General features: G+C 32.5%; 2 protein-coding genes across 2 annotated transcripts; both read left to right on the top strand.

Annotated features, from left to right (window-relative positions):
* Positions 1–4,258: 4,258 nt before the first annotated feature.
* On the top strand, positions 4,259–7,165 carry LOC133315958 (pectinesterase-like). Its single transcript, XM_061517645.1, has 2 exons — positions 4,259–5,270; positions 6,471–7,165. Exons 1-2 carry the CDS (start codon positions 4,259–4,261, stop codon positions 7,163–7,165), a joined length of 1,707 nt encoding a protein of 568 aa, XP_061373629.1.
* Positions 7,166–11,693: 4,528 nt separating this feature from the next.
* Positions 11,694–14,216, top strand: LOC133315956 (pectinesterase-like). The gene is made up of 3 exons (XM_061517644.1): positions 11,694–11,700; positions 11,903–12,892; positions 13,516–14,216. The coding sequence occupies exons 1-3, from the start codon at positions 11,694–11,696 to the stop codon at positions 14,214–14,216; spliced, it is 1,698 nt and encodes a 565-aa protein (XP_061373628.1).
* Positions 14,217–15,249: the final 1,033 nt, after the last annotated feature.

Here is a 15,249-nt window from a genome sequence, read left to right as displayed (position 1 = left end):
TTGTAAAGTTACAAATTTTGTAACTTCAACTAATTGTCCAAGGAGAAATGAGCAATCTTCAGCCTTAGAAAAAATATCTCCTGTATCTGTTACTCTTCTCCCAACAAAATTGGTACTAGAGCTTGAACATCTGCACGGGACCTGCAAGATTTGAAGAAGATAATCCATGTTGATTGATACTTGTTTAAAATTTTGACAAATGTTTAAGTGTTAAAGATTAATAATTATAAATTTATTTATTTTTTCAAATATTCGCAGTTGCTATAACCTGTTTGTTGGATTGATATATTTCCATTCATATATAGTTATCAATATCCTATGATACACAATACAGTACGATTCATATGATTTACCATTTATGAGTACAATAATACCTATTGTGGGAAAAAAATTTAGTACTCCAGGCCCATGTGATTCTTCTATTCAGGGATGATATTTGGATAATTTTTTTTTCTTGATCTCATTCTCTCTCTTCTGGCTCACTGAGTGGGAATGTGCTTTGGGAGCACAAAAATAAAGCTACTGTCGTGGGGTATATTAGAAAGAGATTTGTATCATACGATATGAATATAAAATCAAATTTTTTAAATTTTAATATAAAAAAGAAATAAAGATTTAATTTATGATTTAAATTAAAAAATTATTATTAATAAAAAAAAGAAAATAAAGATTTAATTTGTGATTTAAACTCAAATATCAATATGAAAAATCTGTATTAATAAACTAAATAATTAAATAAATATTTTAAAATTAATTTTTATTACATTTCTGTATCGTAGGATTCGATATAATTTATGATAAACGATATAAAAATCCAATTAAACTATATACAATACATATTGTAATTTAACAATTTGTTTCCAACCATTCACTACTGATGATTAATCCGCCTCATTTTTCGCGAATTGAAGGCTAAGGAGGATGGTTGACCTGTTTCTTAAAAAAAAAAAAAGTACTCACATAGTCAACAACCTAACAAACATAAAAAGAAGAAGAAGAAACACTTGCCTACTCATTTGGTGCGTTCCACGCTATACATCCAATAAAAATCCTGTTTTATTTTTATTGAACCAATAACCCAACCACGGGGGAGATGGAAAGTGTGCTAAATTGTCTAGTTAACGTAAAAAGGAAAAAGAACTAAAGAAATTTGAAAATAGAAATTAATGAACCTAAAGAAGTTGGAAAAAGAGAGAGGCGCAGTTTAGCTAATTTTACATTAACTTGCACAGAAATTTTGAGTCATAAATTAAATAAATAGTTAAAATAAGGGGAGAGTTATTGCTACTAGTGCACTGATCGTATAAGTAATTTAATGATTGAATAAGAGATCGTTCCCCACGAGGATTATACTGAAGCACTAATTCACTATCGCATATTTAGTTGGACAATCGAAATTGTATTTGGAAACAGAATTTGAATTGCAAAATTAAAACATTGACTATTAAACTAATTACTCGCAAGAATTAAAGACAAGAAAATAAAGATTTGAATAATTGATAAAATAAAAACATAGCTAAGGTTTCGATTTCCTTCAATCTCTTTATTACGTTGAATTCCTTCTTTACGTTAATCGTCCTTAATATCAATCTAATCAATTCTTTCGCATGTAATTAGGGCTCAATCCCTTGTTACCCTAAACCTTCACAATCTTGCAAGAACCCTAGTTCCCCAATTATTCTCCAAGAATGCAAGCATTAAGTTCAAGAATCTTAAAGATTACGCAAACTCTATATCTATCCCTAGAATCATAAAGCGTACGATGAAATTATCAGATAAGGATCACACACCAATATTCCTATTGTCATGCATTTACCTACGATCATTATATAAGATTCAAGCCTATATAAAGCATTAAAAACAGATAACTTCATTCATGATAAAAAGGAAAATTAACATAACGAATTGTTCAAAGCATAATAAATCGATTAAATTCCATCTAACCCTAACTACTAAAAGATTTAGCCGGACATAGCTAAATCAAGAACAAAAGAAAATAGAAAAGCTCCCCCAAACTCCATAGATGATTGGTGAATCTTCAATATCTCCAGTGCAGACTTGATTCCGATCCGTCTCCGCCGCTCACGAACATGAACCGAGTGTTTCTCCGCCTTCCGTGTGCCTCCAAGTATCCAAGACTCTCTTAGAATATCAAAAGTTATGTAATTCTGGTCCCCAATGGTGTTTTTATTGGCCAAGAGTTCGTATCCTAGTTGAATACCTCGTATAGGCCTAAGTTAGGTTTCTGGGTCGCTTAAGCTTGGTCATTCGCGCTTAAGCCCCCTAGAACGGTGCCTGCAGGATTCGCGTTGCGCGCTGGAGGGCGGTTAAGCGCGCTCCTCGAGCTGGAATTTTCTTCTTGCAGCGCGCTCAAGCCCTGAGTTGGGGGCTTCAGCTTTTTGCGTTTTAAGGAAGCTTAAGAATCGAAATAGGGGCTTAAGCTCCCATAGGCAGAGGCTTTTTGCTTGTTTAGGAGGCTTAAGCTTCAAGACGGGGGCTTAAGCCTCCTCTATTAACAACTTGATAAGATCTTCAAATCTTCTTGTTTTGATCTTCATCTATCATCTCTTCTAGTTGTGATTCCAAAATATTCAAATTTTCCTCCTTTTCTCTAAAAATCCCTTCAAAATAACAAAGATAATTCATTTAATTAAATTTTAAATAATGTTCATGATTATCATATTAAAACCCTAGTTTTTAACTTGTTCAACTAGAAAACTTATATTATTTTAGTTTATAAAACAAGATAAACTAAAGGTTTATCAAGAGTAATTTCAATTTAATTTTAAATTGAGTTCAAACAAATTTAATTGAACCAAGAGTTGTGGCTCAATGAAAACCTAATCTCCACTCTCAAGTAACAACCTAAGTTACCATGTCTGTTTACATGCAGTAAGCTATCATACACCCAAACAAAGATAATGTAGTGTCCATCATGGGAGATAAAAAATTAAATGTATTTAGATGCTGCTATACCTACAAGTTTAAATTGATGTTTGACTAAAATAACTCTTAGAAATTAGAAAATTATTAAGATTTAATAATAATTCATTGTTTGGGGAATTAATAATTTTTTGTTTCAAAAAAAGAAGAATGTTCATGTGTGTTTGTGCTTGAGAATATATATATATATATATATAGAGGGATATAATTCTTATAACACTGGTATTAAACTTTGAAATTTGACACCAAATCTAACCGTTGATTTCCGACAATCAACGGTTATCATTTCTTGTGAATCAAACTTGTTAATTAACTATTGGTTTCCAATAAATGATAACCGTTCATTGACGGAAATCAACAGTTATAATTTGATGTCAAATTTCAAAGTGATGAGCCTACAATGATTCATATTATATTTCTCTAAACATTAAGGCCCATCAATGATTTTTATATTGTATCTTTCAAATACATTGCCTCATACATTAATTATTTGGGCTTGAAACCTGAATATTGCACATATTCATTTTTTGTTTTGTTTTAGCTTTTGCTGATTTAAATTTACTAGAAAGTGGACCTAATTAAACTCGTGGATATTGCATTGCAGAGACCTATTATTTTGTATATCAATTACGTAATGAAGAATAGGTATCCATTCTTATTTGTCATTTGAAGAGTAAGTATTGAAGAGCAGCTAATCCGCTACATATAAATACTTAAATGAGGCTATCATATGAAATTTCAAATTTGTATACTAATTAATTTAAATTTAAAAAACTATTTGTGTGAACGGTTGGTATTTTATTTACTATATAAAGCATATAAGTTAATTTTTCAATTTACATTAAAATAATCTTACACGAATTACAAAATTTACTCACAAACTCAACATCCATGATGTGAATTTTAGTCCAACGACAGATTTATTATTATCTATTATAACGTGTTAGTGATGTTTTCATTTATATAAGACATATTATTAGTAAATTTGTAACTTGGGAAAATTGAATGGTTGAAAGATGGGACCAACAAAGTGATGGATAACGAAGGCCTATACATGACCAACGAGTTCCCTGACGTAACAGAGCCAATGAGTCGACGTCGATTTATAGTAGAGCTCACAGAAGCCATGAATCGAAATTTAAGAGAAATGGTCAATGTCCCTAAAAATAAAAATCTCGAACCATCAATAGGAAACCAAAGTTCTAGAAATGGTTCAGAAACAATCTCACAATTGTTCATCACATTATTCTCCTTGAGGAGAAGATAACACAATTTTATTTAGGGGATAAACAAAAAACAAAAGAGTATAAGAAAAATGGAAAAAAAAAGACTTGCCTCTCTCGCTTCTCTATGTCTCGTAGTAGGTGTTGTTGCCCTAGGCGTTGTTGCTCTTGTCCGCACCAACCAAAACGGCGAAGATACAAGCAAAAACGACGGAAAGGAATTGAGCACTCACACTAAAACTGTGAAAGCCATGTGCCAAGACACCGACGACCAAAAGCTTTGCATTGACACACTCAGCCCTATCAACGCCTCAGACCCAACGGAATACGTCAAAACGGTGGTTCAAACCTCCATGGACAGCGTAATCAAAGCCTTCAATATGAGTGACAGGCTCACGTTGGAAAATGGAAAGAAAGACCCTAGCATCAAGATGGCCCTTGAGGATTGCAAGGACTTGTTACAATTCGCTATTGACGAATTAGAGGCCTCAAGTATTGTTGTTCGTGACAGCAACGTAAACAACGTTAATGAACATGCTGCAGACATTAAAAACTGGTTGGGCGCTGTCATTGCGTACCAACAATCGTGTCTTGATGGGTTTGACACAGACGCTGAGAGGAAGATCCAAACACAGTTGCAAACAGGTAGTTTGGACGAAGTGGGGAAGCTTACTGCAATAGCACTTGATATTGTGTCTGGAATCACCAAAATACTCTCTGCTGTGGACTTGAATTTGAATATAAAACCTGCATCTCGTCGCCTTCTTGAGGTGGATCAAGATGGGTATCCATATTGGATGAACGTTGGAGATCGTAAGCTGTTGTCTGAAATGAAAAAGGGAGGTTCGGTGGCACCCAATGCAGTTGTTGCCAAGGATGGTAGTGGACAATATAAGACTGTTCTTGATGCTATTAATGCTTACCCTAAGACTCAAAAAGGAAGATATGTTATCTATGTTAAGGCTGGTGTCTATGATGAGTATATTTCCGTTGATAAGAAGAAGCCGAATATACTAATTTACGGTGATGGCCCTACAAAGACCATTATCACTGGTAGTAAAAACTTCGTTGATGGTTGGAAGACTATGAGATCTGCTACCTTCTGTAAGTTCTTCTCAATTGTTTTTATCTTTTAATTTTTTATCCTTAGATTTAGGGTGTGAAAAAGAACATATCAACCCAAGCTAACCATAATCCAAATTGAACTGCATTATAAATATGGTTATCCTTGATTAATTTTAAATCAACCGTCAAAAATAAATAAATAATTGTTGTTGATTTTAAATTCGGAAAAACAAGTATCATGTTGTAGGAAATAATATCACTCTTCTACATACACACAAAAGCACATGGGTTCCATTTTTTTTATTTTCTCTCACCACTTTTTTCTCTCTCCTCTCTATGCTTGTGTGTGTAAAAAGGGGTACTATTTTCCTAAAACATGAGGAAAACGAATAAATCTTTTATACCGAGATTCAGTGCATCTCATCAATGGAAGCATTACACATCATAGGAGAGAAAAAAAATTTGACAGAAAAAAAATTTTAACTGACATGTAATATTTCTATTGGTGAAATGTACTGAATCTTTGGTGCAACAGTAGCACCAAAGATTTATTCGAGTAAAACAAACCCCCTTTTAAATTAACCTAACAATAACTAAACATCTAATAAGATTGGTAAGTATGAAATAGTGATAAATATAATCGCTCTGTATAAAGTATCATTGTAAATTTTCTTAAAGTGTTTAAAAATTGAACCATCATTATATATTATTTTTTCTAATAAAGATCGAGGAAATCGAAGGTACCGGATTCAAGTTGTGGTACACAGGTAGCTATAAACAAAAGAGTAGAAATGATGTTAGGATTATAAGTATAAAAAATGGAAATAACTGAGGAAAATCATTATCTCCTTTTACATGAGATAAGAACTTTTTCCTACACAAATTCGTTTTCTGTGCCAATTAATTTTTCTTTTCTTTTTTAATTTAAAATGTGGGACCCACATTTAACTTATCTCTACTTTTTTTCTCTCCTACTATCCTACAACATAAGAAAATATGCACCCAATAACTGACCATGTCCACTTCTAAAGATGTGAAAAAATCATAATTAATGAACCATGTTTAAAATCAAATCACACAGTAATTAATCATATTTCTTTTCTTAATTTATTTAAATAATAATAATTTTTTCTAAAGCAGTCCACTCCTCCTCAACAAAAGTTAATCATTTTTTTTTCCGACCTAGTCGAGTAACACTGTAGCTTAGGACGTATGACTAAATGTTTGATGAATTTGCAGCCACCGTAGCGGAAGACTTCATTGCCAAGTCAATGGCATTCGAGAACACAGCTGGAGCCAACAAACACCAAGCAGTGGCACTTCGTGTGCAAGGTGATCGCTCGGCATTCTTCGACTGCGCCATACGAGGTTATCAAGACACATTATACGCACACGCCCACCGTCAGTTCTACCGGAACTGCGAAATCTCAGGCACAGTGGATTTCATCTTCGGCTACGCCACCACACTAATCCAAAGCTCCAAGATCATAGTGAGGAAGCCTGATCCAAATCAACGAAACATAGTGGTAGCTGATGGCACAGACCAAAAGAACATGCCAACAGGGGTTGTTCTTCAGAATTGTCAGATAATGCCAGAGGCTAACCTCATGGCCGATAGGTTGACTGTGAGGTCTTACTTGGCGAGGCCATGGAAGGCATACTCAAGAGCAATCATCATGGAAAGTACAATTGGTGATCTCATTCAACCAGATGGTTTTCTTCCATGGCAAGGTAATCAATTCCTTGACACGTGTTTCTTTGCTGAGTATGGTAACACTGGAGCTGGTGCCAATGTTAAAACAAGGGTCAAGTGGGGACGTGGAGTTCTTAGTAAGAATGATGCTGCTCGATACACTGCTGACCAATGGCTTCAAGCAAATACATGGTTGCCTGCTACTGGCATACCTTTCGATCCTAGCTTCACTAAAGCTTGAAAACCATGCGTGTTTCATGCATCATTGTGTTTTGGTCTTTTAGGGACAACAGAGAAAAGGGACTAATTAACAGCTTAATTAGTATGCATTGAGAATTAGGTTAAACTCAAAACCTTTAAATGAAACCACAAAGCAGTACCAAAAAAAATAGAAATTCGTAGGATCCCTATAGATTCAAGGAATAAGGGTACCATATATATGTATATACAATAGCTAAGGAGAAATTTATCTAAGTGTATACAAGTTAGGTATATGATCAGTCCGTGAAGTATAAACAGATCTGTTCATAAAAATTCATAATGAGTCAATGTTTTTGACTTAATGAATTCAAATTGTATAGATTGTGTGTATAAAAGAATCTCTTTAGCTAATGTTATATTTTAAGCATGAAGTTTAGTCACATTTTTTTATTTTTTTTTAACCTACGTGTCCAATTAATATTGTACTATTATTAGTGATTGTACATGTATAATTTTCGTTTCATTAAAGTTTCTATACAGTATTAATTTTACTAGTGTGTAGAGGTGTAAACGAGTGAACCGAATTATCAGGAGTATATAGCTTGGCCTGACTTGACTTGACCTATTTTAAAAATAATACACGCGAGCTCATTAGAATACTTCTTTAAAAATTAGGCCACAAGTCTATTTTAGAAGACATAACCTCTAAATAATTAGGCTCGGCATGTATTTTTTAATAATAATAAAATATTTTTATTTTTTAATAAAAAGAATATTTTGGGTTATGTTTTATTTTGACTTTCTTTTAACTTAAACATACAAAAGAAATAAAACAATCATAACATATATTACAGAGTGCAATATGCCTTTTTAGAAGGCTTGACAGGCTAGGTCAAGTTTGTATTTTTTTTAAAATAAGTCAGTCCACATTTATAATTTAGCTTGTATCAGACTAATTAGCTAGAGTCTAAGACAGTCTTGAAATATTTTACATAGGTCTATATCTAGCCCATTTAGACTAAAGTCTAATTTGACTTGACTCATTTATACTCGTATAGTCTACTTGCAATGTAAAAATAATAAACGGAATCTGATTTGATTTGAGAATTGAATATAATGTTTGGAATGTTCAAAAATAGGAAATGGTATGATTTTTTTACGACTCAATGAATTTTATTTGTTCAATTTAGGAATTTAATAAAATATTGTGCGACTCGGTTTAATTTTAAATCAATATATACATTATTCTACCTTTTTTAATCTTTTAAGTTTTCTTCTCTTAAATTGTAAAAATTTAAAATAACAAAATAAAGTGAAATAAAATATTATTTAAAAAAAGGTTTTAAATTAATTTCTAAATTAATCAAATACCATTAATGTAATGAGTTCTCGAAATAAAATTTGATTTCTAAATTAATTAAATCAAATTAAATAAGATCATTTCAAATTTTTAATTACATGGAAGCATATTTACCAGTATCATACGATACACGATACGATTCATAAACCTAGCGATACATATCATGGGGTGTATAAGAAAGGAATTTGTATCGAATGATACGATACTATATCGTATGATACGAAATGATACGTGTATCACACCATACGAAAACGCAATCAAATTTTTTAATTTTTAATATTAAAAAAGAAATAAAAGATTTGAATTGTGATTTAAATAAAAAAAATCTAAAAAAATATTATTAATAAGAAAAAGAAAATAAAGATTTGATTTATGATTTAAACTCAAAAATCAATATGAAAAATCTATATTAATAAAGGAAATAATAAAGCCGGCATAAATGATAAAAGTAAAGGCATCATCAATCAAGAACAATATAATGTCAGCGGGCTTGATAAACGAAATGATATTACCAACAAGAATAATAAGGAAAAATGACCTCATATTGTTGAACAAGAAATGAGAGATGAAGAGGATGATGGATTAATTATGTCGCTGAGAGTGATAGTAATGATAACAATAATCTTAATAATTGATGAGTAGGAGAATAATTGATTTGCATTTTAATTACTCATGTATTATGCTTATTGGATCCTTTTTGAAATTTGGATTTATATGATATTAATCATATGATATATTTTTAAATTACTTTTTATTATATTTCTATATCTTACGATTCGATACGATTTACAATATACGATACAATTAAAAATCAGTCAAATGATACACGATATGTATTGCGATTCAACAACCTTGCATGGAAGTAAAAATATTAAACAAAATAAAAAAATAAAACTGAATTCGCAGCAAGCAATTAAAAATATTTTTTTAATCATTAAAAACTTATTGGTTATAGTTTTGTATAATAAGGGGGTCCTAATCAATCTAGCCTATCTAGATTAAATGATATATTTATAATTTGGAAAACACTGTTAAATCCTGAAAATTGAGGAAACAGATGATTCGTTCTATCAGCCCTGGATTAATATATAGGCTACAATGCAAATTAGAATCTGAATATTTAGGTATCAAATAATTCGTTTTCTTCCCCATAAAAGGGAAGTTAATTTATTAAAATAAATATTTATTATATTTTTCAACTTTGTATTCCCATACCAGTACGTAATTGATCCTGTCAATATATGTAGCTTAACAAAATTGTGATTGATAACCGATCATTTTATTATATTCTTGGTAAATTGCACAAAAGCCACAAAATCAATATCAAATCAATTTTTTTTATAATTAAATCAATGTGATTTTTAATAATAAATTTATATTAATAGCATAATTTATTAATTCAAAATACAACTCCTCAAAGTAAATCATATATAAAATTTATTGTGAAAAATATTTAGTTTTGTTTGCTAACTTTTAGTTACATTTCAATATATCATATTCATCATACCGCCGTTATCTTGTTTCTTTTATTTTAAATATTTTCAAAATTTATCAAATTAATTCTATATCATTAATTGAGAGTAGGACAAAATTGATGGAATATGAAAAGATATGAGATGAAAATAAAAAATAAAATATAGGCATAAATAAAAAATGAAACTTATAACAAAGTTAAAATAAGACATGAAAAATATATTTTTGTCTATTAAAAGTCTTTTGGAAAGTATCACTATAATTTAGGGGTGTTCGCGGTATGGATTGGATCAGTTTTGGAAGTAAAACTCATCCGATCCAATCTCTTCGGTTTGATCATGTAATCATCCATTCAGTTTAGATTCTTTTTTCAAATCCGATCTGATCCAATCCAATTTTTTTCGGTTTGGATTGGATCGGTTTTCGATTTTTTGAATATCCTAAAATTAGTTCATGATTATTGTGCAAATAACATCTTTTGTATATATTGGCTTTGTAAAAAAAAATAAAATTGAAATACAAAAATATCAGTAAACAATACTATAGTTGATGAGACGTGATTAAGTTTTTTCTTGGTTTTAGTTGATGAGTTAATGGGTCTTGAGTTTAGAAATTTTTGGGCTATGATTGGGGAAAGGACAAGTAGGTAAAGGATAATTAATATATTGGATCGATTTGGATTGGATCGATTTTCATCAACTCATCCGAAAACCGATCCAATCCAATTAAAATTTGCGTTTTTTTTTTTCTGTTTTCGATTTTTCGGTTTTCAGTTTATTCGGTTATCGGTTTTTCGATTCGATTTTCGCGGTTGGAATCAGTTTGGATCGGTTGATGAACACCCCTACTATAATTGTATATATTGAGGGAATCCTAATTAATATCGTGAAAAATTCCTGTCCAATATTTTAAAATTTGGAAAATATCCCTTTAATTGTATATATTGAGGGAAATATTGATAATTTATTAAAAATTGAGGTAACAAATTACTTGTTCTAGTCCCCATAAAAAAAAGGAAATATTTTAAAAATAAACATCTATTATAGCTAGGGATGTAAATGGACTAGGCTAGGCTTTAGCTTAAATAGGCCAAGCCTGTGTAAAAAATATTGGGTATGGTCTGGCCTATTAGCCTGTGTAGGCTCCAAATTACAAGTCTGGCCTAACCTATATTCAAAAAATAAAAGCCTTGATATAGGTCTGTTAGCCTGTTTAAGCCTATTAAACATTCAACAATTAAATGAATAACTAAAATAATATTATTTTATTATTCAAAATTATTAAATAATAATTTTATTTATTATATTTTAAATAAATAATATGATAGAGGCCGATCTATAGGCTTATAGGTCCGACATATACGAAAAAGCCTATGGCCTATTTTCTAAATAAGTTATTTTAAAAACCTAAGCCTATTCTATTTTACTACTTATAATAGACCAAGTTTGGCCTAATATAGGCTAGGCCGTAGCCCCTGTAAGCCAGCCTAGCCTATTTACACCCTTAATTATAGCTATTTTTCAAACTTAGTTTCCGGACACGTGATTGATTCTGAGAACAGCTCAACAAATGTGCGACAGATAACTGTAAGAAACATATCAATAGCCAATCATTTTATTCCATTTATAGAAAATTGCACAAAAGCCACAGAATCATACAGCTTATATGGACCAGGTCAAACAACTCAAACCCTAATTTTTAAGACACATGAGTAGTATATAAAGAACCCAACCCCATGCAAGGTTTACCATTGCCATCCCCTCAGACAATAGTAGTAATTAGGGAAGGGAAATCCTTTTGAGTTCCTTCCCATTTTCTCTCCGATTAGGCTTCATCTGTTTATGCTCTCATCGGAGGGGAAAATACATTAAAAGTATCCGCAAAAAGAAAAAAGAAAAAAAATGAACAAAGGCAAAAAAATTGGCTTTACCGTTGTTGCCCTAGTTCTGGTGGTTGGTGCCGTTATCGGCGGCGTCGTCGTCGGAGTCGGACGCAATCAGAAAACCAATGAAAACGGTGGCGGTGAAGGTGTTAGCACACACAGCAAGGCCGTGAAGGCATTGTGCCAAAACGCAGACGACCAGAATCTTTGCCATGAAGTCCTCAACCCTGTGGACACCTCAGACCCAAAGGACTACATCGAAACGGTGGTGAAAACCACAATGGACAGCGTCGTCAAAGCTTTCAACATGAGTGATAGGCTCTCGGTGGAGCATGGTAATAGCAAACCAGGCATCAAGATGGCCCTTGAAGATTGCAAGGACTTGTTGCAATCTGCAATTCACGAACTCGAAGCCTCAGGTCTTTTGGTTCGTGAGAGCACAATTCAGGATGTTAACGAACGTGCTTCGGATCTCAAGAATTGGTTGGGTGCTGTTGTTGCTTACCAACAATCTTGCCTTGATGGTTTCGACACAGACGGTGAGAAGAAGGTTCAGGAACAGTTGCAAACAGGTAGCTTGGACAACGTTGGTAAGATCACTGGTTTGGCACTTGATGTCGTGTCTGGAGTCTCCAATGTCCTCGGTGCATTTAACTTGAACTTGAATCTTAAACCTGCTTCTCGTCGCCTTCTTGAGGTGGATCAAGAGGGTTACCCAACTTGGTTCTCCGCTGCTGATCGTAAGCTTTTGGGTCAGTTCAGCAGCAAAGGATCCCAACATGGTGGACAAGGTGGAATTATACCTAATGCTGTTGTTGCCAAGGATGGAAGTGGCCAATATAAGACTGTTCTTGATGCTATTAACTCTTACCCTAAGAACCACCAAGGTAAATTCCTTATCTACGTTAAGGCTGGTGTCTACGATGAGTACATTACCGTTGACAAGAAGAAGCCGAATATTCTCTTGTACGGTGATGGCCCCACAAAGACCATCATCACCGGACGCAAGAACTTCAACGAGGGTACCAAGACAATGAGAACCGCCACCTTCAGTAAGTCAAAAGTTCTTCTCCTCTACTCTAATTTTTTTTTTTTTTATATACTATTATTCCCTTATTAATCCAAATTCGAGCCCGGATAATTTTAAGACTTGCAAAACTCTATCTATCTATCAAGTTTTAATACAGCTTTATATCGATCCAAGTAATTAAGCCAGAATAACTCCCTGTTAATTAATCCGCGCACTTGATGGTTGAAATTATAATTATATTATATCTGGAGAGATTATATTTATAATTTCTTTTATCTGCACATTTTATATCATTGTATATCTGATGATTTGATTTTGATCTGACAATAATAACAATAGTTATAAGAAATTGTACGAGAAAAGAGATTATAAATATAATTTTGGTTATATTATATATGGAAAAAGTGTTTATCGTTTTAAATGACAGAAAGTTATGTCATTTTAAGAGAGATACAGACACAGAAAATTTGAATTTTAAATTAAAAAAACTACCACTTTCTCTCTCCCATGAAATATTTGTGTCATTTTAAATGACAAACACCAAACCCATTATATATTATATATATAGAAATTAATGAAGGAGAAATTGATATTTCTAGGTGTAACTAACTTGAGTTTATAATAATGATTAAAATTAATGTGCAGCCACTCTTGCTGATGATTTCATTGCCAAGTCAATTGCATTCGAGAACACCGCTGGTCCTCAGGGTCACCAAGCTGTGGCACTTCGCGTTCAAGGTGATCGTTCAGCATTCTTTGATTGCGCAATGCGTGGTTACCAAGACACATTGTATGCTCACGCTCACCGTCAATACTACCGCAACTGTGAAATCTCCGGAACCGTCGATTTCATTTTTGGCTACGCCACGACCTTGATCCAGAACTCCAAGATCATTGTGAGGAGGCCTGGTCCAAATCAACAGAACATAGTGGTTGCTGATGGGACAGACCAAAAGAGCATGCCAACAGGAGTAGTCATGCAAAACAGTGAGATCATGCCAGAGGCTGCCCTCTTCAACGACAGGTTGACAGTGAAGTCTTACTTGGCAAGGCCATGGAAGGCATTTTCAAGGGCAGTTTTCATTGAGAATGTTATTGGTGACTTGATTCAGCCAGAAGGGTATATTCCATGGGCACCACCAAATGAACCAAACACTCAGAACGCTTACTTTGCTGAGTTTGCCAACACTGGACCAGGTGCCAATACTCAAAGTAGGGCTAAATGGGGAAAAGGTCTCATTAGCAAGACTGAGGCTGCAAAATTCACTGCTGAACAGTGGATCCAAGCTAGCTCTTGGTTGCCAGCCACTGGCATTCCTTTCGATGCTGGCTTCACCAAAGCTTAAAACCCGTGCCTGTCTATTTAGTAATATTATGATATATAATCTTTTTAGCGTGAATACTCAAAGGGGAAAAAAATAAAATATAAACTACTAGGAAATCCATTTGTCTGTTTGAACAAAAGTCTTTGAACTTGTTTGAGGAGGTGATTTATTATCATTAACTAGTTTATTTATTTCTTTCCGTATACTATTTGGTTCTTTGTCTTTGCCTATATTACACTGATACTGGGAACCATCAATGATCAGTTATAACTTACAATATTATATACACATTGCCCTGGTTGTATACGATCCCATGATCAATGTGAGATCATAAGATAGGTAGATAATTAACGCTACACAATATTAATGTGAGATCAATTTTTTTTTTGGGTAAACATGAATGTGAGATCAATAATAAAATGCAAAACTGACAATGTAATTAAACGCCTATAATCAAGCAAAAAAAAAAAACATTTACAGTAAAACAATTAGATAGATAAAGAAAATAAACCAAAACACTGATTAATATAACAACAAAAACTCAAAATGTTTGATTTTTCATCTTTTATCTTTATTTTTATACTGATTACTGACAAAACATGTCTTTCTCTTATTCTTGATTTTAAAGATGATAACATTGGCGACATATGATGCTTTTATGTTTTCGTATTAAAATGGTAAAAAAAAAAAAAAGTTGGAAGAGAAAATAAATACATCGAATAACCTAAAGAATGCCGAATGCAAGTATATATGCTCTATCATTACTTTCCGCAATGAAAAAGACTGAATATGATATTAATCAAACAAATAACGCGCATCAGTGGGTTTATTGATTTCCTTTTCTTGTCCTATTTAAAAAAATGTTAATGCTAAATCGAAACAGAAATCAGAAACTTGAAAAAATTATGAAAACAAAACAAAGATTTGTTTTAAAAATTAAAAATCAGACAGATGAACGGATCCAATAAATATTGGTACCATAGCACCAAAATGTCACAGACCATCTATATCTATATATATATATATATATATATATATATATATAAAGGAGAGT

Source organism: Gastrolobium bilobum, unplaced genomic scaffold (assembly GCF_033153095.1).
Source record: "Gastrolobium bilobum isolate Gb01-03AN ecotype WA unplaced genomic scaffold, APGP_CSIRO_Gbil_v1 utg4923, whole genome shotgun sequence".
Classification (NCBI taxonomy): Eukaryota; Viridiplantae; Streptophyta; class Magnoliopsida; order Fabales; family Fabaceae; genus Gastrolobium; species Gastrolobium bilobum.
Note: the sequence above shows the minus strand (reverse complement) of the source record. Positions and strands in the feature narration are given on the sequence as shown.

What these genes read in the sequence shown, in the direction of transcription:
- LOC133315958 (XM_061517645.1), top strand. Translation starts at nt 4,259, where the DNA reads ATGGAAAAAAAAAGACTTGCCTCTCTCGCTTCTCTATGTCTCGTAGTA. An exon ending in TATGAGATCTGCTACCTTCT is followed by an intron (nt 5,271 to 6,470) that starts GTAAGTTCTTCT and finishes ATGAATTTGCAG; the next exon opens with CCACCGTAGCGGAAGACTTC.
- LOC133315956 (XM_061517644.1), top strand. An exon ending in AATGAGAACCGCCACCTTCA is followed by an intron (nt 12,893 to 13,515) that starts GTAAGTCAAAAG and finishes ATTAATGTGCAG; the next exon opens with CCACTCTTGCTGATGATTTC.